Source organism: Bos indicus x Bos taurus, chromosome 1 (genome assembly GCF_003369695.1).
Source record: "Bos indicus x Bos taurus breed Angus x Brahman F1 hybrid chromosome 1, Bos_hybrid_MaternalHap_v2.0, whole genome shotgun sequence".
Classification (NCBI taxonomy): domain Eukaryota; kingdom Metazoa; phylum Chordata; class Mammalia; order Artiodactyla; family Bovidae; genus Bos; species Bos indicus x Bos taurus.
Window position 1 is genome coordinate 70,196,615 of NC_040076.1, and position 25,152 is coordinate 70,221,766.

Here is a 25,152-nt window from a genome sequence, read left to right on the forward strand (position 1 = left end):
ACCAGGATTCCCTGTCCTTCACTATCTCCTGAAGTTTGCTCAAACTCATGTCCATTGAGTTGGTGATGCCATCCGACCATCTCATATTCTGTTGCTCCTTTCTCCTCCTACCCTTAATCTTTCCCAACATCAAGGTCTTTTCCAATGAGTCGGCTCTTCACATCAGGTGGCCAAAGTTATTGGAGCTTCAGCGTAAGTCCTTCCAAAGAATATTCAGGATTGATTTCCTTTAGGCTTGAGTGGTTTGATCTCCTTGCTTTTCAAGGGATTCTCAAGAGTCTTCTCCAGCACTGCAGTTTGAAAGCATCAGTTGTTTGGCACTCAGCCTTCTTTATGGTCCAACTCTCACATCTGTACTTGACTACTGGAAAAACCATAGCTTTGACTATATGGACCTTTGTTGGCAAAGGAATGTCTCTGCCTCTTAATACAATGTCTAGGTTTGTCATAGCTTTCCTTCCATGGAGAAAGTATATTTTAATTTCATGGCTGCAGTCACTGTCCACAGTGATTTTTGAGCCCAAGAAAATAAAGTCTGTCACTGTTTCCATTTTTTTCCCTCATCTATTTGCTATGAAGTGATGGAACTGAATGACATGATCTTAGTTCTTTGAATGCTGAGTTTTAAGAATTCACCAAGCTGTATACTACTTGAGATTGGCAGAGCTAACTCTATGTGGACTGTATCCTAATAAAAGAAATGAAGGAAGAGAGGGCTCCCCAGAAACAGAGGTTTCCGTGCTATAACCCAAGGAAATAGGGGTTAGGGTATGGAGGGGTCTGTTCTCAGGGCTTTGCAAACTTAGATGCTTCCTCCCACCTCTCTTTATCTACACATTTGGTACCTGCAGGGACTCATTCAGACCCACAGACCTGGTATAAATATTAATATTTTTAAAATTCATTTATTTGGCTGCACTGAGTCAGGATCTTAAGTTTTGGTATTGGAACTCTTAGTTGCAGGGATTTACACCCCTGACCAGGGGTCGAACCTTGGGCCCCTGCATTGGGAACTTGGAGTCTTAGCCACTAGACCACCAGAGAAGTATAAAGATTATTTGAAAGAGGAAGCATTTGACCTACAAAAGATGCAGAAAGAAATGTTATCTGAACTTCTCTTGTCTGACTAAAGCAGAGCCTTCTAAAAATACAGCTGCCATTAATCCCTGTCCAAGGGACTTTCCAGCCAATTTCAGCTGACATGGAGATAGACTGCCAATGGTACCTTCCATGTTTTCCCACAGAAGTGCTAAGCTCTGTGCCTTTGTTAAAGGCGATGTAGAAATCTTTATCTCTGGTTTTTCGGTGAGAACAGCTTCGTGGTGCACGTGTAAGTAAACTTTGTCTCTTCTTCTGTTCATCTGTCTTTTCTCAGTTAGCTGGCCTCCAGTCACTGCACCCAGGTTGGACGAGGAAAAAGCTTTGCCTCCCAACAAACACAGAACTTGTTTGCTGCGGCCTGTGGGGCTATGCTATAGCTCAGTGGCCTAGCAGATCTAGAACCTTATATTTCAAGGACATTTTACTGGGTCAACTCTTTTATCAGACCCTTTGCAGGCCAGTGCTTAGGCTTTACTGGATACCCTTGTCTTGAGTCGAATTCATCCCTAAAATGTGCACTGGCTTATTGAGGGGGAGGGAGTTCTAAATATTCTTGATGAGAAAGCCAGACCCAAATGACAACTGCATCCTTCCATTGGTTCAGGTTGAGAAATCTGTAGTTTTCTTGGTTTCTCTCTTCCTTTGACAGCCCACATCAATCTAGCAGGAAATCATGTCAGCTCTACTTTCAAAACATATCCAGAATCTGATTGACTCTCACTACCTCCTCTGATACCATCATGGTCAGAGCCACCCTCCTCTTTCACCTGAACTAGGGCAAAACCTCCTAACTCCCAGTTTCTGTTTCAGCACAGGGCTGTTAGAGTGGTCCTTCCAAATCCCAAGTCAGATTTCATCACTCCACAGCTCAAAACTCCCCAGGGGCTGCTCCCAGCTCACTCAGAGAACAGCCCCCAAGGCTGGCAAGGCCCTTTATCACTCATGCCTTATCACCTACTCCCTTGACCCCCAACTCTGCTCTCTCATGAGGCTCCAGTCACATGGGCTCTTTGCTGTTTCTTGATCTAGGTCCTGCCTTAGTCTCTGGATCTTTCTCTCTGAGTTCTGCTGTCTGAAGTGTTCTTCCCCATGTATCCACTTGACTAAATTTCTCACCAACTTGGAGTCATGGCTCAGGTCCCATAGTGTTATTTAATACTGCAACCTGCCCCTCATCTCTGCATGCCACACACATCAGGTTCTTCTTACCTATCTTGCCCCCCCCCCTTTTTTCCATAATATTCATCCCTATACCATTCACTTACTTATTATGTTTATTGTTTGAACTCTCTTGGTTCACCAGGGAGTTAGTTCCACAAGGGCAGGGATCTGTTTTACTCAGTTGATGTATCCAGGGTGCCGAGAACAGTGTCTGACATCCAGTAAGGTGTTCCACACATGTTTGCTAAACTAATAAAACTAGCCTCCTATGCTCATTCAGGGTGAGACCTGAAATGGGCTGAATAAAATGCTCAGGAGCTTTCTGGTTAAGACTATTATGGCCTCAAGGTCAAAAGTCATATGTCCAGCCTTGGAAATTCCCCCAGGTACAGAGGAAGATGGACTGACAAAATTCAGCAAAACCCAGGAAAGCATTCAGTCAGGCTTCCCTTTTAGTAGATTCCTGGTTAGATCCCATGATAGGCAACTGGGCTGGAGCTGAGCTGTTGATTACTAGATGATGAAAAGAAAAAGGAAATAGAGAAGGAAATCCCATGGTGGGGGGTGAAAAGGGTACCTGGAGTACCTCGGTCTGTAGTTTAAGCCACCAGCTGCTGGAATGAGGAAGTCTCTCTCCTCGCTGGGGTGGGGCAGACAGGTGGGTCAGGAGGAGAGGGAGGTGGCAGAAAGTAGCACATTCTTGCTGAATTTCTCCTGTTTTCTCAAGGGTGAAACTTCATACTAAATCACTCACTCATTACTGTGTGCATGCTCAGTCACTCAGTCGAGTCTGACTCTGAGACATCATGGACTGCAGACCGCTAGACTCATTACTAGATCTGATCAAATAGAATTCAGGTCTTTGCTGTGGCCCCAGGGCCTCCTAAACTCCCCCAAAGGGAAATTCATTTCTCCCATTTTATAAAGTGAAGGACTGAGGTTGAGCAGGATGGTGGAAGGGCTCAGCCTGGCAGGAAGCCTCTACAGATTAACAGTGTGGTTGGAACTGGGGTCCAGAATCCCTGATCCCAAGTGCTGGGCTGAGTCCCAGACAGACCCCCTCTCCTCTCGTTGAGTCTTCTTGCCCACCCTCCTCACCCCCACCCTGTTCCCTAGAATGACTTCCTTCTCCTTCCAGGCCACAGAGCCCTTTATCCCAACACAGGGGAGGTTCTGTTTTTAGTTTACTTTTAAAAATCTTTTGGCCATCCTTTGTGGCATGTGGGATCTTATTCCCCAGTCACGGACCCAACCCAAACGCTCTGCATTGTAACTGAGGAGTCTTAATCACTGGACTGCGAGGGAAGTCCCCAGGGTGAAATTCTAGAATCCAGTGTCTTACAGGAAGCAGATCCTCAGCCGTCAGGGCCAAGATGACCTCAGAGGCCATGACAGAGGCCCATAGAAGCCAAATAACTTGTGCAAGATCACACAGCCCCTAGGCCATAATTAAGGAAGGAGCTGGAAACAGAGCCTAGACCTTCTGGATTCCACTTTAAAGTTCCTTCCCGCCATGAGATTTTTGTGGTTTCTTGATGCTTGTCTTCTTGATGCTTGTCCAACAAGCTTTCCTCTGCTCTAGAACTGCTTTCTCCACAAAACTCTGGCCTTAAGACCCCCAAGGTACCTTGTCTGGCCTCTGGTTATGGCCATAACAGCCTACGTCCTGGGCCCTTTGAGGGGATAAGATTCTTCACTGGGGCATTTGAAATATATTTTGCAGCCTCATTCCCCTTCTTGTGGCCAAATCCCTAAACTTCCCTCATTTATTACCCTCAGTGTCCCCCTTCCTAGGCCTGGGGACAGGACTTACCGTTACTTACCCTTTCCCTTCTTCGAGGTGTGCGCTCCCTGCCCTGCACCTACAGGCTGGCCCAGGACAGGACCCTGCCTCTGGCTGGCATGGAGGAGCCCAGGATGTAAAGACAGAAGGATGTTAGGGATCAGAGTCCTTCCCTACACTAGAGAGTTGTCTCCTGCAAACCTCAGGGGGCTGTTCCTTATATGACTTGAGGATCCGAGTGGACATCAGGGTTCGTTTATTGAGCATTTAAAATGTATATGTTTTCAATAAACACCAAGTATGTAGGTGCTATGTTAGAGCCTTTTTATTGCATGTGATCCTCAAAAAACAGCCCAGTAAGGTAAGGATTAGGCCCATTTTACAGATCAGGAGGTTGAGGTTCAGAAAGCTCTTTAGTTTGCCCTTGACCATAGAGGTAATAGGGCTTCCCTGAGGCTCAGCTGGTAAAGAATCCGCCTCCAATGTGGGAAGATCCCTTGGAGAAGGGAAAGGCTACCCACTCCAGTATTCTGGCCTGGAGAATTCCATGGACTGTCCATGGGATCTCAAAGAGTCGGACACTATTGCGCGAGACTTTCACTTTCATGTTCATAGAGGTAATAAGTCCAGAATTAGGAATAAAACCCAAGTCTCTCTAACTAGAAGTCAAAATCCCATGCACAGGGGGCAGGGTGGCGGGGGAAGCTTGTGGGAAGGGGGAGCATGTATGAAACACTTTGTGCCATGGTTTCCCTGGTTGCAGGAACCAGGGGGTGAATGTCACTGTAGAAAGGATTCCGTATCTTCAAACTTAGGGAGGAGGAGTCAGTGGTCAAGGGGGGCAGGAGGGTTGGCTCCTTGTCAGTCCTGACACACAGCCTGCCAGCTCTCAGCCTGTGCACTTGTGATCACCTGGTTGCATCCTGGAAACTAGCTAGTCACACCTAAGCAGGCGGCCCGCCCATCCTCCGCGGGTTGAGGAAGCAGGAAAAGGCGGCAGTGAGAGGAGTGGGCAGAGCTGCTGGCAATGGTGGCCGGAATCCCAGCTACGATGAGCTTTCTCTGGTGCCTGGCTCTGCCCCTTTTCTTCTGCTGCTGGGAGGCTGGGGCCCACAGGAGCTCTGCAGGTAAGGAGGTGAGAGGGTGCCTGTGGGCTTCTCTCCTGACTCTGGGTGGGAGTTTCTATACTACAGCTCTTTGTGGGGGAAAGTAGCTCTCTTGGGTTAGTTACAATCAATCAAAAAGCTATACAGCCTTCCCAGGTGGTGCTAGTGGTAAAGAACCTGCCTGCCAATGCAGGAGACATAAGAGATGTGGGTTTGATCCCTGAGTCAGGAAGATCCCCTGGAGGAGGACATAGCAACCCACTCCAGTATTCTTGTCTGGAGAATCCCATGGACAGAGGAGCTTGGTGGGCTTCAGTCCCTAGGGTGGCAAAGAGTTGGACATGACTGAAGCGACTGAGCACGCATAAAACTATACTTGAAGTATTGCGTGCGTGTGTTCTCAGTCATATCTGGTTTTTTGTGACCCCATGGACTCCTCTGTCCATAGGATTATCCTGGCAAGAATACCAGGGTGGGTTGCCATTTCCTTCTCCAGAGCATCTTCTCAACCCAGGGATCGAACCCACATCTCCTTCGGCTCCTACCTTGGCAGATGGATTCTTAACACTGAGCCACCTGGGCTGCCCCACTTGAAGTATGACTGTCATTGATAAAGAGTACACAGTGGCAAAGGGTCAGCTTAAGTGCGTGTGAGGCTGCAGTCCATGCAAATGTGAGGTTGCTATGGGTTTGTCTTTATGCCTGTGGGGTGTGAGTATGTGTGGAGGGAAGAATAGGGAGTCAGCAGGTGCAGGCTGGTGATAAATCTGATTAAAGCCAAAGAATGTGGCTTGACAAGATTCTTTCTCCTTCAAGTTAATGTTTTAGCACAGATTTCCTTTAAAAGTCCATTAAATTAAAAAAAATTTTATATTGGAGTGTAGCTGATTGAGAATGTTGTGATAGCTTCCGGTGCACAGCAAAATGACCCAGCCACACACATACACGTACCCATTCTCCCCAAACTCCCCTCCTATCCAAGCTGTCACATGATGTTCGTTCATCAGAGTTCCCTGTGTTATACAGTAGGTGCTTATTGTAAAAACGTGTTTTTGTTTGAAAAGTCTGACTGTCACAGGCGGCTTGTGGAGGGTGGATTCCGAGAGAGGCAGGGCTTTTATGAAAGAAAAGAACGAACCTTGACCTGTAACAGAAATGGTGCCAAGCTTGTCACATGCATTATCTTTTGTAAAAATAGACTGTGTTTTTTAGAGAAGTTTTAGGTTCACAACAAAACTGAGCAGAAAGTGCAATGATTCCTAAAGAAGCCTTGTCTCCCACCTTCTCACCACCCCCTCCATTATCAACATCTCTCACCAGAAATATACATGCATTACAACTGAGAAATCTACAGTGACACATCATTATCACACATTGTCTTTTGAAACTTAATTTTTTTAGAGCAGTTTTAGTTTCACAGCAAAATGGAAAGGAAGGTACAGAGATTTCGCATATACCCCTGTCACTAGCTTTTTAATCCTCACAATAACCCTGTGAGAGATACATTCTTACCCTCATCTACCCCCTGCCGCCTAAGCGAGGAGACTGAGGCTTCTTACCAGCATGAAGTAACTCTGCAGAGCCAGGATTTTATTCCACACATCATGCCTAAACTGGACCACACTGCCTCCTGCACTCATTATCTCCCAGGCGTGTGCTACACATTTAATGTAGTGTTCCCAACCAAGTGAATTAGGTATCTCAAGCTCCATTCTACAGATGGGACAACGCAGGCATGGAGCCAGGAGACCTGGCCAGGTCACAAGTTTGGTAAGCGGCAAGCAAACAGAGGAGAGGGGACTCGAATTCTGGGTCCAAAGTCTACATGCTTTCCTCTCCCCAAGTTTGATTTGAGGAAATGGTTCAGGAGAGCTGCGGCACTCTAGAGCTATCAAGGGCCAGGATGGGCTTTGCTCTGTTTGAGAAGACCCTGGGCAGGTAAGAGAGTTGGGTTGGGGGTCGTAAGAGCCCCGAAGACGAACAGGCGATGGGTTTGAGAAGCCTGAGGAGGTTCCACACCAGGATAACACCACGGGGCTCCCAAGAAAGGAAGAAAATGTGTCAGGGGAGGTCAGCATCAGACCCCATGGTTGGGTTTCGGGCTGTGTGGGCTGCCGCAGAGAAGCTCTGCCTCCAGCTGTGGGGACTGAGGAGCCTCAGAGAAACTGAAGTGAGGAGAAGCAAGTATATCCCTGGAAAACTGTGATTTGTGTGTGTAGGTAGACAACACCGAATGGGCAGTGAGAACAAGGGCCATGACCACATAAGCAGCACATGGGCACAGCCTGGAACTCTCGCTGTATGAAAGCAGGTCGCGAGCTCTCAGGTGACTCCTTGAGAGGACATGCTCGGGGAGGGATGCTTAACGACCCCCGGAAGGCTTAGCAATGGAAGCGCTTCCATATTCCCCTTCCTCTCTGGTGCTCACCCCCATGACAAGGCAGGTAGGAGACGCTCACTGGTAGGAGACAGAGTCAGGATTTGCACCAGTAAATCATCAGACTCCAGCTAGCAGGCAACACAGCTATGACTAGAACTAAGTCTCTTGCCTCTCAGCCCAGTGTTCCTTCATCATCCAGGGGGAGACACAAGAGGACAAGCCAAGAGCCTGTTCTGATATCCTGGGGAGAGATGACCGAATGGCGCTGGCCCTCCTGAGGGTCCTTGGGTACTTCTGGGACAGTAGGTCTCAGAAAAGGCCATCTTAAACCATCAGAACCCCCCAAAAGTGTGCATATGCTTTTGTCTTTTTCCTTCTGAGAGTAGGGTTACTAGATAAAACACTTGGTAAATTTGAATTTCAGGTAATGACTTTTTCAGTATGTCTTACATATTACATGTACAGGAGGCGGTGATCAAAACCATCCCCAAGAAAAAGAAATGGAAAAAGGTAAAATGGTTCTCTGATGAGGCCTTACAAATAGCTGAGAAAAGAATAGAAGCAAAAGGCAAAGGAGAAAAGGAAAGATATACCATCTGAATGCACAGTTTCAAAGAATAGCAAGGAGAGATAAGAAAGCCTTCCTGAGTGAACAATGCAAAGAAATAGAGGAAAACAATAGAATGGGAAAGACTAGAGATCTCTTTAAGAAAATTAGAGATACCATGGAAACATTTCATGCAAAGATGGGCACAATAAAGGACAGAAATGGTATGGACCTAACAGAAGCAGAAAATATTAAGAAGAGTTGGCGAGAATACACAGGAGAACTATACAAAAAAGATCTTAATGACCCAGATAACCACAATGGTGTGATCACAGACCTAGAGCCAGACATCTTGGAGTGCGAAATCAAGTGGCTTTAGGAAGCATCACTACAAACAAAGCTAGTGGAGATGATGGAATTTCAGCTGAGCTATTTCAAATCTTTAAAGATGATGCTGTGAAAGTGCTGCACTCACTATGCCAGCAAATTTGGAAAACTCGGCAGTGGCCACACAACTGGAAAAGGTCAGTTTTCATTCCAGTCCCAAAGAAGGGCAATACCAAAAAATGTTCAAACTACCACACAATTGCACTCATTTCACATGCTAGCAAAATAATGCTCAAAATTCTCCAAGCTAGGCGTCAATAGTAAGTGAACATGAATTCCCAGATGTTCAAGCTGGAGTCAGAAAAGGCAGAGGAACCAGAGATCAAATTGCCAACATCCATTGGCACATAGAAAAAGCAACAGAATTCCAGAAAAACATCTACTTCTGCTCCATTGATTATGCTAAAGCCTTTGACTGTGTGGATCACAACAAACTGTGGAAAATTCTTAAAGAGATAGGAATACCAGACCACCTTACCTGCCTCCTGAGAAACCTGTATGCAGGTCAGGAAGCAACAGTTAGAACCAGACATGGAACAATAGACTGGTTCAAAATTAGGAAAGGAGTACATCAAGGCTGTATATTGTCATCCTGCTTACTTAACTTTTATGCAGAGTGCATCATGCGAAATGCCAGGCTGAATGAAGTACAAGCTGGAATCAAGATTCCCAGGAGGACTATCAATAACCTCAGATATGCAGATTACACCACCCTTATGGCAGAAAGCAAAGAGGAATTAAAGAGTCTCTTGATGAAGGTGAAAGAGGAGAGTGAAAAATCTGATTTAAAACTCAACATTCAAAAAATGAAGATCATGGCATCCAGTCCCATCACTTTATGGCAAATAGATAGGGAAACAATGGAAACAATGACAGAATTTATTTTTAGGGGCTCCAAAATCACTGCAGATGGTGACTGCAGCCATGAAATTAAAAGGTGCTTGCTCCTTGAAAGAAAAGCTGTGACAAACCTAGACAACATATTAAAGAGCAGAGACATTGCTTTGCCTATCAAGGTCTGTATAGTCAAAGCTTTGGTTTTTCCAGTAGTCACGTATGGATGTGAGAGACCATAAAGGAGGCCGAGTGCCAAAGAACGGATGCTTTTGAACTGTGGTGTTGGAGAAGACTCTTGAGAGTCCTTTGGACAGCAAGGAGATCCAACCAGTCAATCATAAAGGAAATCAACCCTGAATATTCATTGGAAGGACTGATGCTGAAGCTGAAGCTCCAAAACTTTGGCCACCTGATGCAAAGAGCCAACTCATTAGAAAGGACCCCAATGCTGGGAAAGATTGAAGGCAGGAGGAGAAGGGGACACCAGAAGACAAGATGGTTGGATGTCATCACTGACTCAATGGATGTAAGTTTGAACGAGCTCTGGGAGATGGTTAAGGACAGGGAAGCCTGGCGTGCTGCAGTCCACGGGGTCGAAAAGAGTCAGACATAACTGAGGGACTGAACAATAAATATTACCTGAGAAATACACATACTAAAAAATATTTATCATTAGCATTATTCTTTATTTATCTGACAAATTTAACTGGGCAGCCTGTATTTTTATTTGCTAAATTTGGCAACCCTCCTCAAGAGATCAGAGAAGGAAATAGCAACCCACTCCAATATTCTTGCCTAGAAAATCCTGTGGACAGAGGAGCCTGGTGGGCTGCTGTCTGTAGGGTCGCATAGAGTCGGACACGACTGAAGCGACTTAACATGCATGCATGCATTGGAGAAGGAAATGGCAACCCACTCCAGTATTCTTGCCTGGAGAATCCCAGGGTCAGAGGAGCCTGGTGGGCTGCCGCCTATGGGGTCGCACAGAGTCAGACATGACTGAAGCGACTTAGCAGCAGCAGCAGCAGCCTCAAGAGATACCTCGGCCCCTCCCCCTCGACAGACAGGAGAGGCATCTATCAGCTCATAAATAATTCTGCTGCAGCCTCCCCTGGGGAACAAACGGCTGCTGGCCCTCCACTCACATGACCTCAGAGGGTCATTCAAGCGAGTAGAGACGTTCTGCCCTATGGAGTTGTTGTTCAGTCACTAAATCGTGTCTGACTCTTTGTGACCCCATGGACTACGATTGGCCAGGTGTCTCTGTCCTCCACTACTCCTGAAGTTTGCTAAAAAAATTCTATAGGAAGCTGACAAGGATTCTTTCAGAAAGTTCTGAGAGTTTTGGTTCCTGCTCCACAGTTCTTGGCTCACTTGGATCTTCTGCTTTTCTTTGCTCCCCCTTGAATTGGGATCCTGGCCACACATTCACTTTGATGGCTTCAGACCAATAAGCGTCTCGATTTGGGGGCTGGCTTGCCTCAAGTGCTTCCCTAAAGGGCTTCCCTAGTGTCTCAGACGGTAAAGCGTCTGTCTGCAATGCAGGAGACCCGGGTTCAATCCCCTGGAGAAGGAAATGGCAGCCCACTCCAGTATTCTTGCCTGGAAAATCCCATGGATCACAGAGCCTGGTAGGCTACCCTCCATGGGGTCGCAAAGAGTCTGACATGACTGAGCGACTTCACTTCATACTTCTTTGCCTCAAGTGGGCCATCAGAGGACCTCAGCCAGGGCAATCCCAGTTCCATGCCTGCTACATGGGGCTGTCTTCCCAATATCACTTCCTCTTCCTTGAAAATATAGTTGAAAAATAAGGTCAAATGATCCCTTCTCCCTGCTTCCTCCCAGCAGTGCCCAGGGATAAATCTAAGAGCCTGTGTCAAGTTAGTGCCCTGGGATTCACAGCTCACAGAGTTGCTCTTACCCAACACAGGCCCCAGTGGATCAGGCCACACAGAGCTGCCTGCTGTGACTCCGGAGGTCTGGACAAGCTCAGAGGAAGACTTTCAGGCTACTGTCACTCCGGAGGTCTGGACAAGCTCAGAGGAAGTCTTTCAGGCTACTGACCTCATTGAGCCCTCTGTGTCAAACCACATCTCTTGGGAAACTCAAACCCTGAGCACCCAGACCTCTGATAAGACCTTCATCAGAGGCGGCACCATTTCAGAAGCAGAGGCCAGGGAAGACAAGACCATGGCTCTCATGACAAGAAAGCCTTCCAAGTTCACGGCTGTGATCACTACTCCCACGGTGACGTCATCCACAGGTGGCAGCCCCACAGGACGTGTAAGGACCACAGTGGACACTGTCACAGGCAGTGAGCTCTGGAAAGTTGTCTTTGAGAACCTTTGCACTTTTGACAGCTCTGAAGAAGCAAAGAGAATCTTGAAATTCATTCACACTTCTGGAGAAACCGAGGCCCTATCCTCAGAGAGCAGTGCCTCCTCTGAGAGCTCAGTTCCAGCCATCACCACCTCACAAGCCCTGTCAGCGGACATCACTGCTCTGACGAAAGCCTTGGTTACCTACATCACCAACATCAAGGTGATCAACTGCAGAGTTATGGAAACAGAACCAACTGCTGCCATCCCTGGGACCTCACACATAGATTACAGCTCCTCAGGAGGACAGGCCCTGTCCCCCACTGAGAGGTCAGCCTTGCCTGACTCCACTGAAGCAAAATCACACCTTACTAGGAATACAACCTCTGCTGAGACCTGGACAATAGCCCACGCCACGAAATTAGTCACACCTGTGGTCACAGTCATCCTCAGTAGCACCCCAGAAAAGGAAACGACAGCAGCCAAGGCTACCACCCCAAGTGGAACCTTGGTGACAGTCAGCAAGAACCTCTTGGAAGAAAGCTCAGCCCTCTCTGTTGAGACAACAAGCGACATCAGTATCTCAGGGATAATTCCAGTCTTCACAGAGGATGCGACAATAGTAAGCAAAGTGACTTCCCCTGCTGGGTTCTCAGCTATGGTCTACAGCTTCTCCGAAGAAACCTCCACCACGAGTTCCACCTCCTCAGAGACTTCTGCTACACACACCACACCCAGTGGGCCCATTCCCCCTATCAGCAGGAGCTCTCTTCCTTCTTTCCATCTGTCTATGGTTGACAGCATCCCAGAAACAAGTGTTACCTCAGCCAAGACCACAGCCTCAGCCAACAGCAGCCCCACAGCCTCAGCCGACAGCACCCCAGAAACAAGTGTCTCCTCAAGCAAGATCACAGCCTCGACCAACAGTAGCTCAGAAACAAGCATCACCTCAGCCAAGACCACAGCTTCAGCCAACAGCAGCCCCACAGCCTCAGCTGACAGCACCCCAGAAACAAGTGTCTCCTCAACCGAGATCACAGCCTCAGCCAACAGCAGCCCCACAGCCTCAGCCAAGAGCAGCCCAGAAACAAGTGTCTCCTCAAGCAAGATCACAGCCTCGACCAACAGTAGCTCAGAAACAAGCGTCACCTCAGCCAAGACCACAGCCTCAGCCAACAGCAGCCCCACAGCCTCAGCCGACAGCACCCCAGAAACAAGTGTCTCCTTAACCGAGATCACAGCCTCAGCCAACAGCAGCCCCACAGCCTCAGCCAAGAGCAGCCCAGAACCAAGTGTCTCCTCAAGCAAGATCACAGCCTCGACCAACAGTAGCTCAGAAACAAGCGTCACCTCAGCCAAGACCACAGACTCAGCAAAGACCTTGAAAACAGCCAGCGCAGGTGGAGGGAAGCCCTCAACAACCTCGGCCAGCACTGCTCGGACAAGGTGGACACATATTACCCCAGGTGAGTGGCTCCCCCATGTGTAATCTTCGGGAATTTGAAGTTTGGCATCTGTGTGTTTAAGGAGATGGGAGAAAGGAAAAATGAATCTGGAGGCTTCCTCTGAGCCCTGTCTCAGATGTCACCTCTTCATGATGTTCTAGTAACAAAACCAGTAAGAAGCAGAATTAAGGTAGGGTATGGAGAAAGTTCAGTGCTGGAAGTGTGGAGAAATGGTTTGGAATCCTGTCTTTGCCCTGAGTGATGTAGGACAGGTCCCGGCCTGGCTTTTCCCCTCTGAGCCTCAGTTTCACTGCCAGTAGCTGGAGGGGGTTGCAGTGAGGTCCTTTCCAGTTCTGAGGTTAACTGTTGAGTAACTACTGTGCACCAGGAAGGGGCCAAATTTTATTTAAAAGACATAGCCTTCATGCTCTGAAAGCCTCTGGTTCAGCCAGAGCTACTCCAAGTGGAAATAAGGCCCAAGGGGCTGCCCTCTGAGCAGCTGGGACCCCATGAGAGTTTAGCTCGCAGGATGCACTTTATGGGATTGGTAACATAAATGGTGGGGGCTTCCCAGGTGTCAAGCAGGAGAAGCAGGTTCGCCCCTGGGTCAGGAAGATCCCCTGGAGAAGGAAATGCAACCCACTCCAGTATTCTTGCCTGGGAAATCCCACAGACAGAGGAGGCTGTCGGGCTACAGTCTATGGGGTTGCAAAGAGTCGGACCTGACAGCAATTAAATAGCACTTGCAAGTGTAAATGGTGGCGTAAAAATCAATTAATAAATTGGACAAAGATTTGGGAGTTGAAAGCTATACTTTGAAACAACTTCTTTAGGGAAGAAGTCCCTTATCAGCAGTCAGCAAAGCTTCTGGTCAGCATGGAGACTTCACCTTCACTTCTCATCATCTTTCCTCATGCCTCATCCCAGCAGTATCTTCTGCTTGCCAGGCCTTTTGGGGAAGGTGAAATAAAAATATTAATCACAACCACCTTACTGAATATCTTTTGAATTTCAGGCAGAGGTGATATAAAAACATTTCACAGCCAGTAAGCATGGCAGCAGCTGAAGGTTCTCTCTGACGGCAGGCTTTGCATGTTATCTCCTCTAACTAAACCTTCCAAACCATTTTATGGAGTGGGTGTTCTTACTCTACCTGAAAAGTGAGGAAATACATTTAAAGATGGTTAAAAAAGTAGCAGTGGAATTCCAAATGAAAGTCTGTTTGATTCCAAAACTGAGAGTCTCCTGTTGTGCTTTGATTTTTAAAGCTTAATGTATTAATATTTTTCTTTTAAAAAGATTTCATGTATTATGTGTTGATTAGATGATACATTGACATGATTTAAAATTTCAATAAGTTCATAGATTACATCTTAAAATGGCTTTCTTATATTGCTGTCCCCTCATTACCCAGTTTGCCCTTCATACATATCTGATGGTATCACTTTGTTGTGAATCCTCTTCTGGACATGCAGTATGCACACGGAAGCATAAAAAGGAAGAGGGAAGATACCTTTTATTACAGCAATATAATATAGATATTGATACTATATCATATAGCTATAGACAATATCTATCTTCTTCTTTTTTATGCAAATGCGACATGTGATAAACACAGATCTCTTGATACAAAGCTATCTTTTGGCATGGCTTCTCAGTATTTTGTTTTACCATAATTTTTTAACCCATGTTTTCTGGATGGACATTTAGGTCATTTCCAGTATTTTTGTTATCATGAACAGTGCTGCAGTAAATAATACATTTTTCAGTTGTGTTATTTTCTGTAGGATAAACTTCTAGAAGTGCAATTGCTGGATTAATTCCAATAGTATTCTGATAGGAAGAATTGACTAAAAGGTGGCAGGTAAAGCTTAAGGCTCAAGGAAAGAATGAAGTTGTCTACAAGGCCTCTAAGTCAGGAAGGCTGGATTGAAAGACAGCTGCCACCTTAGAGCTGGAAGAACTGGCCAAGCACACCCCCTCAGAGACCAGCTTCTCTGCTGGCCCCGTTCCCAACAGCTTCATCCAAGGCCCCCAGGCCTTCAGAATATTCTAGATCCACTTTCATTTCTCCTTCCTCATACTACTCTTTTGACTTCTCCACATGTGGAGGGGGCCTTTACTGCTCATTTTCTTCCCTCTTGTTGGGAGGACATTATGATGGGTCCAGTTACTGGAGAGAAGGCATATTTTCTCTGCAGTGAAGAGAGGGAACACTCTGTGTGAACATAGACACACTTATACATGAGCATAGGCGCACATCTACAGAGTAGGGACAGAAGCTGGAGACCACAGCTCACATCCTGATTCGGGAAATGACTTACCCATGCTTTTGTCTTCTCACGGTTCTCAACTTGCAGGCGCAGATGGAGGCTTCCTCCTCCTGAGGCTGAACGTGGCCTCCCCTGAAGACCTCACTGACCCCAGCGTGGCAGAGAGGCTGATGCATCAGGTGAGCAGGCACTCTTTGTGCCGGGGAGTGGAGGAGAGCGAGAGGTTCTTGGAGATGCTGGGGAAGATCTGCAGGATACAGAAGAGCTGCTGCTACATTAGGGAGGGTCTAGTTTCTTGTGGTGGAGAAGGCAATGGCACCCCACTCCAGGACTCTTGCCTGGAAAATCCCATGGGCGGAGGAGCCTGGTAGGCTGTAGTCCATGGGGTCGATAGAGTCGGACATGACTAAACGACTTCACTTTCACTTTTCACTTTCATGCATTGGAGAAGGAAATGTCAACCCACTCCAGTGTTCTTGCCTGGAGAATCCCAGGGACGGGGGAGCCTGGTGGGCTACCGTCTATGGGGTCGCACAGAGTCGGACACGACTGAAGCGATTTAGCAGCAGCAGCAGCAGCAGCAGCAGCAGCAGCAGCAACAGTTTCTTGTGGAGTGTTAGGAATGAAATCTAAGAATCTCTCCCTGGCTTTGTTTCTGCCTGTTTTTGTCTGAGTACTAAACTCCCCTCTCTGCTATATTAAAAAAAAAAAAAAAAATTCTTTCCCTCATCCCAATTTCCTTAGGCCCTAGGAAGATCAGGCTTTCTGGCCCCTGGGAGAAGGTTAATGTTATTAATGGACAGATAGTCAGGACTTTAGTTGCACGTGGCAGCAACCCAATGCATGGGAGCTTATTTAAAAGGCAGGGAATTGGCTAAAAAACCTAGAAGTGGCTGTCCAGCTTCAGCTCTGGCTGGATCCAGAAGTTCAAACAGAATCATCAGGATTTTCCTTTTCTTTTCCCCTCTTAGCTCTGCTCCCTTCATTCCTCAGAGTCTTTCATATGTAAGGAAAGGCAGCTGTGACAGCGCCAGATTCACAAGGCACTTGTCTTTGCCAAGTGCCTCCTAAGGAAGGCCTGAGCTCATGGACGTGGAAGGGCTACCACAACCGACAGCCTGACCTGAACCACATGGAATGGAATGAGAGACTACAAAGGAAGTAGGCATGCTAGACAGAAGGGGAAAAAAACCATAGATGTATGCTCTAGATGGACATCAAGATTGTATTTGTAGAAGCTGGGAAAATTCTCCTAAAACCCAGATCCCTGGACAAAGCTTCTAGTGCTGGAATTCTGGGATTGTATTTTGGGGGGATGGTGTGAGTCACTGGAAGGTTAGAATGAGTCAGCTCAGCCTAACTCTTATGTCCACATCTTGCTGCCAAGGAATGATGGGAAGAGGGAATATTTGGGCCCAATAGTTGGAGAAGGCAATGGCACCCCACTCCAGTACTCTTGCCTGGAAAATCCCATGGGTGGAGGAGCCTGGTAGGCTGCAGTCCATGGGGTTGCGAAGAGTTGGACACAACTGAGTGACTTCACTTTCACTTTTCACTTTCATGCATTGGAGAAGGAAATGGCAACCCACTCCAGTGTTCTTGCCTGGAGAATCCCAGGGACGGGGGAGCCTGGTGGGTTGCCATCTGTGGGGTTGCACAGAGTCAGACATGACTGAAGTGACTTAGCAGCAGGTCTGTTAGTGGAAGGGGGGCCTTAGTACTCCCATAAGAAAGTCTCTGAACATGGCTTCCCTGGTGGTCTGTGGTGAAAAATCTGCCTGCCAATGCAGGAGATGCAGGTTCGAACCCTGGGTGGGGAAGATCCCCTGGAGAAGGAAACAGCAACCCACTCCAGTGTAGCCTGGCAGGCTACAGTCCATGGGGTCCATGGGGTCTCAGAAGAGTCACACATGACTTAGCAACTAAACAACGAACACAGCATGGGGTTTTGAAGAGGGACAGCCAAATAAATGACAGATTCCCAGGGCACATGATAATCCAAGTAGCAAGTGTGAATCAGCTAAAGTTATGTCAGATTTGAACCCCTCAAACTGGAAACTATTTCGGAGGTCAGAAAGAAGGTGTGGAGATGGGAGCAGATCAGTTGAGGTGTAGGAACCAGGCCATGCAGGTGTTGGGTATCAGTTTCTGCTGTGAGCTGGTTACTGGTGAAAGCTCAGAGGTCAAACAAGAAGCTTTGCAGTTAGGTAGATCTGATTATGAGCTCCAGTTCCTAACTGTGTGAACTTCTGTAAGTTACTCCGTATTACTTTCCTCCCTTGTAAAATGAGGCTAGTACTACCTGCTTTATGGGGCTTCCCCGATGACTCAGCAGTAAAGAATCCCCCAGCAATGTAGCAGACACAAGAGACGCAGGTTCAATCCCTGGGATGGGAAAATCCCCTGGAGGAGGAAATGGCAACCCACTCCAGTATTCTTGTCTGAAATATTGTATGGAAACAGGAGCCTGGTGGGCTACAGTCCAAAGGTTTGCACAGAGCTGGACATTACTGAGCACACACACATGTGTGCATACACACACCCACGCACACACATAACTTGCTTTATAAGGTTTTTTGTTGTTCAATCTCTAAATCATGTCCAACTCTCTTGCAACCCCCTGGACTATAGCCCACCAGGCTTCTCTGTCCATGGGATTTTCCCAGGCAAGAATCCTGGAGTGGGTTGCCATTCCCTTCTCCAAGGTTTCTCCCTGAGCTAGGGATGGAACCGCGTCTCCTGCCTTGACAGGCAGGAGCTCCCAGAGAAGTCCCTGCTTTATATATGTTACTGTGGGATTTAAATGGTAGGAATGACAGAGCCTGTGTCCAGCCTGCAGGAAGCTCAGGAAGTGCTACTGGCCTCTTCAAATGTCCTCTGTCCCTTCCTGTCCTTGGCCTGTGGTGAGCTCACAGGCCACAAGGGCTGGAAGTACCACCTTTTCCTTTTGCCTACCAGATCAGCCGTAAACTGGACATGCTTGCGTTTCCTGTCCAAGTCTCCCTGCTGCGTGTCAGGAGTGGCTGAAGAACACCAGCTGCAACCAGGCACGGCTGCGTGCGGAAGGGAGAAGTGCTGCCTGTGACCTGGGCCCCACCACATCTGGAGCCATGTGACTGTGAAGACATGTACCTGGAAGGTTCCCATGTAGATCAGCAGATCACAGCCTTACCCAGACCCAATAGTGGGACCCTGGCTCACATATGCCTGGGGGTAGTGTGTAGGGAGAGGGTGGGGTCTGCCCCTTGTTGCACAGATGACCTTGGGCTTCCGCTGGCATATGTGTTGTACTTCAGTAAAGAGTGAGCTGATCCCCCATCTTTCACCTGTTGTGTGCTTGCATCCGGCATTAAAAGTATACTCAGTGTGGCTCAGGGATAACTTTATATGGTACAGGAATTTTGTGCACCTTCACCGCTACCTCCCTCCTTCATGCTTCTCTGGTTCTTGGGTTGAAATTTGATTACAGCACTGGTCCTGAGGCCTGCTGAACTGTGAGCTCCTTCAGATCAGGACCCACATCTATTTATCTCAGGATTCCTTGAACCCGGAAGAACACCTGGGCTGGAGTAGGATCACAGAGAATGCTTGGTAAATTGACTTGAATTTCAAGTTCTTGACAAGCAGTGCTCAATCATTCCTTCCCCATAACTCACAAGTCATATTGTCTTTTAAAAATTAAATGTGGACTTTTTTTCTATTATAGAAGTAAAACTTGCTTTTAAAGCTTAGAGAAATTCAAAAGGACCGAGGAAGGAGAAAAAAGAATTGAGAAGAGGAGGGGAGGAGAAAGACATGTCTAAAATCCCACCTCTGGTTGTCTGGAGTTGTCTAGTTGTATCTAACAAAACCATTGTTAATGTATATGTTCAGCCTCTCCTTGTGCGTGGTTCTGAGTGGATCTCCACCAAGGGGCACCTTATATTCAATATTTCCAAGATCAAAGTACTCAGCTTACCCCTAAACCTGCTCTGCCTACATCTTCCTCATCTCAGTTAATGTCAATTGCAAGGAACTCTTTCTTATTTCTCTGGGTTTTTTTTTCCTTTCACATTATAAATCCAGTTCATGAAGAAATTCTGTTGGCTCTAGTGTCATCAAAATATGCTCAGCATGTGATCCCATCTTCACTGCTCTCACCCTGGCCCAAGTTGACATCATCTCTCACCTGGGTGACTAGTATCTTCCTAACAGGTCTCCCTGTCTCTACCTTTACCCTTCACCCCTTGTCTAGTCCTGGAACATCAGCCAGAGCTGTCCTTCTATAAGGTATGGCAGACTCTGCCACTCCTTCACTCTTAACCCTCACGTTATTCACAGAAGAAACCACACTCTTACAGTGGCCTGCAAAACTGTACATAAGCCGCACACCAGCCTCTTGAACTTGCTCACTGCACATGAGCCCCACTGACTTACCTGCTGTTCCTCAAATGTGTCAGGTCCTGAATGCATGCTCAGTCTGCTTAGAACGCTTCTCCTCCAGACATCCACATGGTTAACTCCTCCGCCTCTCCCACCTTCTCAGTGGGTCTAACTGACCACTCTCCTCTGCTTTATCTCTGTAACACTGACCACAACCTGACATAACACATACTTTATTTGTCTTGTTTATTACGTCTTCTTCAACTAGAATGAAGAGTTTATACATTGCAGTATCCCTGTGTCTAGGACAGTGCCTGGCACATAAAAGGGTCTCAGTAAATATTTGTTAAGTAAAAGAAGGAAATATAACAACTAGGATATGACTCTGAATAAGGGAAGTATGTGTATTTAATTGACCCGCTTCCTTTTGCAGAGTGGAGTTTTACAAAGTAGATTGGACAAAAATAATGTAAACTTTCATCTCAGTGTATTTGTTCAACACCAACAACAGAAGAAAGACCGTGTTGTGCACCTTGGGGAATTCAAAGATGTCTCTTCCCACATGGTTTAAAGTTAGCAGAGAGAGGAAAACTCCTATTCATGCTTAGAAGCCCAGTCCATCCAGCACCTTCTCACGGTGGCTTTTCTCAAATTCCCTAAAGAGGAGTTAATTTCTTAGTCTCTTCATTTGTTCTTTACGCTTAACATGCTATGTCTTGATTTACTTATTTACAGTTTTGTTAAATCAGGACAAAGCACCATATAATACCCATCTCTGTAGCCACAGAACCTAGCACAGAGCCATGGAGAGCACTTAGATATTTGCTGAATGACTTAGGTGATGGGCCATGTGAGCAGATGACCTTGAAATATGAGCACTGGGCTTTAAAAGGTAAGAAAATGGCATTCAGTGTTGAAGTAATAGAATGTATATTTAATTTCTTAAATTTGATAAATTTAATGATATATTTGAAAAAATATATAATTAAGCTGCACTATAGTTAGGCATGAATGGAGAGCAGCTTATATAACACTGCTGTTGTATAAATCCAATTTTAAAATCGTTTTTCTTCCTTTCTTTGAAACAGATGATACCTATTAAAGTGGATAATTTAATCTTAATTACATACATATAAGGACATACATGTACATACAGTGGTGATTTCTAATATCGGAAGCTAAAAAAATCTGTAAAATATGGGCTACATCAACTATTGATAGAAGTATTTAGGAATTAAGGTGTAAGAGTTTAATTATGCTTCTGTGTGTGTGTGTGAAAGAGAGAGAAAGAGGGAAGGAGAGAGAATTACTGGAAATGACCAAAGTTAGCAGAAGTTACCAAACCAGCAAGAACCATCAGTGCTTGGAGAAAATTCTCCAATTATTTAAGATTCAAAGGTGTGTATATGTGAGATGAAGACGCCACATATTTCATGAAGACAAAGGTGGGTGGGGACTAAACAAGACAGCCTGTCTAAAGTCGCCTGTGACTCAGCGCAGACTCAGAAGGCAAAAATGCAATGCGTGGTGAGGACAACAGCAGGTGGAACTTTTCTGATGATAGACTTTAACTGAAGCCTCTGCCTCGGCCTGTCCTTCCTTCATCCCTTGTGAGGGGGACCAGCCACCAGGCAGCAGAAAGCAGTGAATGGTAACTAATCCCATGGATGCACCCCAAATTCCAATGAGTGGGCATGTTTTTGGTATCAATAAATAAGTACATTGGTATATCCTGTCAGTGATCAATTATGCGTCACCCTGGTCATTAAAAGCTGCTTTTCTCAGGCCCACAGGGAGTTTTTGGAAGGTTCCTGAGAGCAGGGAAGGCTGGGCAGGGGTATCTGTGTTCAAACCTCCCCAAACAGCTTCCTTTGACCCCCAGTGCCCACTGAGAGTGTCTCAGCCGCCTGTCACCAACCAGAGGTGGGGATGAATGATCTGCTCCTTCTTCTCTGCCTGCAGCCCTGAAGAAGAGCCCATCAGTTCTTTATTTCAGGTGTATAAGTGACAGAATCACAGAGCCAGGGAGTTGATGGAAACGTGCAGCTGTGTCCTTGATTTAAGCCTGTTCTTCCCAGGTGCCATCCTCCTTTTGCTGTGACACCCTCTCTCTACATGCACAGCATCCCAGCCGTTTTGACCAGGTTGCCAGATAAAATATAAGACAACCAGTTAGAGTAAAATTTCAGATAAACAATGAATTCTTTTTAAAATATATGGATGTCCAAAATAGTTCACAGGAATTTTATGCTGAAATTTCATTTGTAAATAATTCAAATTTAACTGGGCTTCCTGTAATTTTATTGCTAAATCTGGCAACCCTACTTTTAATGCCTCCTCTCCTACCAGTGTCCCCACTTCTTCCCTTTTCCCAGTCTGTGAGTTTCCTTCTGCTGTGGCAAACCCCCAACCTTCTCTTAGGCTTTGGACAGCGCTGCTGCTTCTGATAGGATCATCCATCATGCACATTCTGTCTTTCTGCTCCTTCTTCATCTCTCAATGGGAGAAGAAGTTTGGTGTCTGAACATGAATTTTTACTGTTTTTCAGTTAATAAATTTTATTTTTTTAGAGTAGTTTTATGTTCATAGTAAAAATGAGCCAAAAGTACAGAGAATTCCCATATAGCCCCTTTCCCCAGCACCTTACAATCTCCCCCACCATTGACATCCCCCATCAGAGTGCATTTGTTACAACTGATGAACCTATGATAATATATTATTAGCACCCAAAGTCCATTGTTTATGTTAACGTTCACTCTTGGTGTTGTATATTTTATGGGTTTTGACAAATGTATTATAACATGCATTTGCCATTACAGTGATGTACAGAGTAATTTTCCTGCCTTAAATATCCTCTGTGCTCTGCTGATTCATCCTTCCCTCCATCTTAAGTCCCTGGCCACCACTGATTTTTTTTTTTTTAAACCAATGCCATAGTTTTGCTTTATCCAGAACATCATAAGGAATCATAAGGTACGTAAACTTTCCTTCTTGTCTTCTCATGGCTTAGTAGCTTATATCTTTTTAGTGCTGAATAGTATTTCATTGTCTCAAGTATCATAGCCGTGAAATTAAAAGATGCTTCCTCCTTGGAAGAAAAGCTATGACCAACCTAGACAGCATATTAAAAAGCAGAGACATTACTTTACCAACAAAGGTCTGTCTAGTCAAAGCTATGGCTTTTTTCAGTAGTCATGTATGGATGTGAGAGTTGGACTATAAAGAAAGCTGAGTGCCAAAGAACTGATGCTTTTGAACTGTGGTGTTGGAGAAGACTTGAGAGTCCCTTGGACTCCAAGGAGATCCAACCAGTCCATCCTAAAGGAGATCAGTCCTGGGTGTTCACTGGTAGGACTGATGTTGAAGCTGAAACTCCAAAACTTTGGCCACCTGATGCGAAGAGCTGACTCATTTGAAAAGACCCTGATGCTGGGAAAGATTGAAGGCAGGAGGAGAAGGGGACGACAGAGGATGAGATGGTTGGATGGCATCATGACTCGATGGACATGAGTTTGAACAAGGTCCAGGAGTTGGTGATGTACAGGGAAGCGTTGTGTGTTGCAGGCCATGGGGTTGCAAAGAGTCAGACACGACTGAGTGACTGAACTGAACTGAACTGATACCAAAAGACAAATTTGTGGCTTCCAAATTTTGTAATTATGAATAAAGTTACCATAAATGTACATGTATAGGTTTTTGTAGTGGATGTAAGTTTTCAGTTCATTTGGGTAAATACCAAGGAGTGCAGCTGCTGGATCATATGGTGAGAGTACGTTTAGTTCTGTAAGAAACTGTCAAACTGTCTTCCAAGGTGGCTGCACAATTTTGCAATTCCCCAAAGCAGTGAATGAGAATCCCTTTTGCTCCGCATCCTTATGGCATTTGGTGTTGTCAGTGTTCTGGATCTTGGCCACTCTCGTGGGTGTGTGTTGTTTAGTCGCTCAGCCATGTCTGACTCTTTTGTGACCTCATGGACTATTGCCTGCCAGGCTCCTCTGTCCATGGGATTTCCCAGGCGAGAATACTGGAATGGGTTGCCATTTCCTTCTCCAGGGGATCTTTCCAACCCAGGGATCAAACCTACATCTCCTGCATTGGCAGTAGGATTCTTTACCACTGAGCCACCAGGGAAGCCTCTCATGTGGAGTGGAATCTTATTGTCTTAATTTACAGTTTTCTAATGATGTGTGACAGAGAAGGCGATGGCACCCCACTCCAGGACTCTTGCCTGGAAAATCCCATGGATGGAGGAGCCTGGTGGGCTGCAGTCCATGGGGTCGCTAAGAGTCAGACACGACTGAGAGACTTCACTTTCACTTTTCACTTTCCTGCATTGGAGAAGGAAATGGCAACCCACTCCAGTGTTCTTGCCTGGAGAATCCCAGGGACAGGGGAGCCTGGTGGGCTGCCGTCTATGGGGTCTCACAGAGTCAGACACGACTGAAGCGACTTAGCAGCAGCAGCAGCAGCAGCAGCAATGATGTGTGCTGTTGAACATCTTTTCATAGCTTACTTGCCATCCATGTATTTTATTCAGTGAGGTCTATGCTCAGGTCTTTTGCCTATTAGATTGTTTTCTTGTTCCTGAGTTTTAAGAGTTCTTTGTATATTTTGGATGACAGTTATTTATCAGATGTTATCTTTTGAAATATTTTGCCCAGTCTGTGGCTTGCCTTCTCATTCTTTTGATATTGTCACAGAAGTTTTTAATTTTAAAGAAGTCCAGCTTATCAATTCTTTCTTTCATGGATCATGCCTTGGGTGTTGTACCTGAAAAGTCATTACCATACTCAAAGTCATCTAGGTTTTCTCCTATGTTAATGTCCAGTTTTACAGCTCTGTGTTTTACATTATATCTTGATCCATTTTGAGTTAATTTTTGTTAAGGGTGTAAAGCCTGTGTCTAGATTCATATTTTTGCATGTGAATGTTCAGTTGTTCCAGCTATCTTGTTATCTTAAAAAGCTATCTTGTTTCATTGTGTTGCCTTTGCTCCTTAGTCAAAGATCAGTTGACTGTATTCATGTGAGTCTATTTGTAAGGTTTTTTATTCTGTTCCGTTGATTTGTTTGTCTGTTCCTTTAATAATAGCACATTGTCTTGATTACTGTAGTTTATAAAGTACTTAGCTTAAAAGCCTCGAAGTTGAGTAATATAGGTCCTCTGTTCTTGTCCTTCAGTATTGAATGGGCTATTCTAGGTCTTTTGCCTCTCCACAGAAACTTTAGAATCAGTTTGTCATTATCTATAGAAAATCTTGCTGGGGTTTTGATTGGGATTGCATTGAATCTATAGATTGAGCTGGGAAGAGCTATTAAGAACTTCTTGACAATACTGAGTCTTCCGATCCATGGACATGGAGTATCTCTCCATTTATTTAGTTCTATGATATCTTTCATCAGTTTTTATAGTTTTCCATATGTAGATATTGTACTTATTTTATTGGGCT

General features: G+C 45.8%; 1 protein-coding gene across 1 annotated transcript; it reads left to right on the forward strand.

The window, feature by feature from the left end:
- The first annotated feature begins 4,862 nt into the window (after positions 1-4,862).
- On the forward strand, positions 4,863-18,664 carry MUC20 (mucin 20, cell surface associated). Its single transcript, XM_027536967.1, has 4 exons — positions 4,863-5,172; positions 11,236-13,089; positions 15,429-15,520; positions 18,300-18,664. Exons 1-4 carry the CDS (start codon positions 5,073-5,075, stop codon positions 18,366-18,368), a joined length of 2,115 nt encoding a protein of 704 aa, XP_027392768.1. The 5' UTR covers positions 4,863-5,072; the 3' UTR covers positions 18,369-18,664.
- Positions 18,665-25,152: the final 6,488 nt, after the last annotated feature.

Excerpts from the sequence above, each read along its gene's own strand:
- MUC20 (XM_027536967.1), top strand. The coding sequence starts at position 5,073 with ATGGTGGCCGGAATCCCAGCTACGATGAGCTTTCTCTGGTGCCTGGCT. Across the intron at positions 13,090-15,428 it reads GTGGACACATATTACCCCAG|GCGCAGATGGAGGCTTCCTC; the intron begins GTGAGTGGCTCC and ends CTCAACTTGCAG. Across the intron at positions 15,521-18,299 it reads CAGAGAGGCTGATGCATCAG|ATCAGCCGTAAACTGGACAT; the intron begins GTGAGCAGGCAC and ends TTTGCCTACCAG.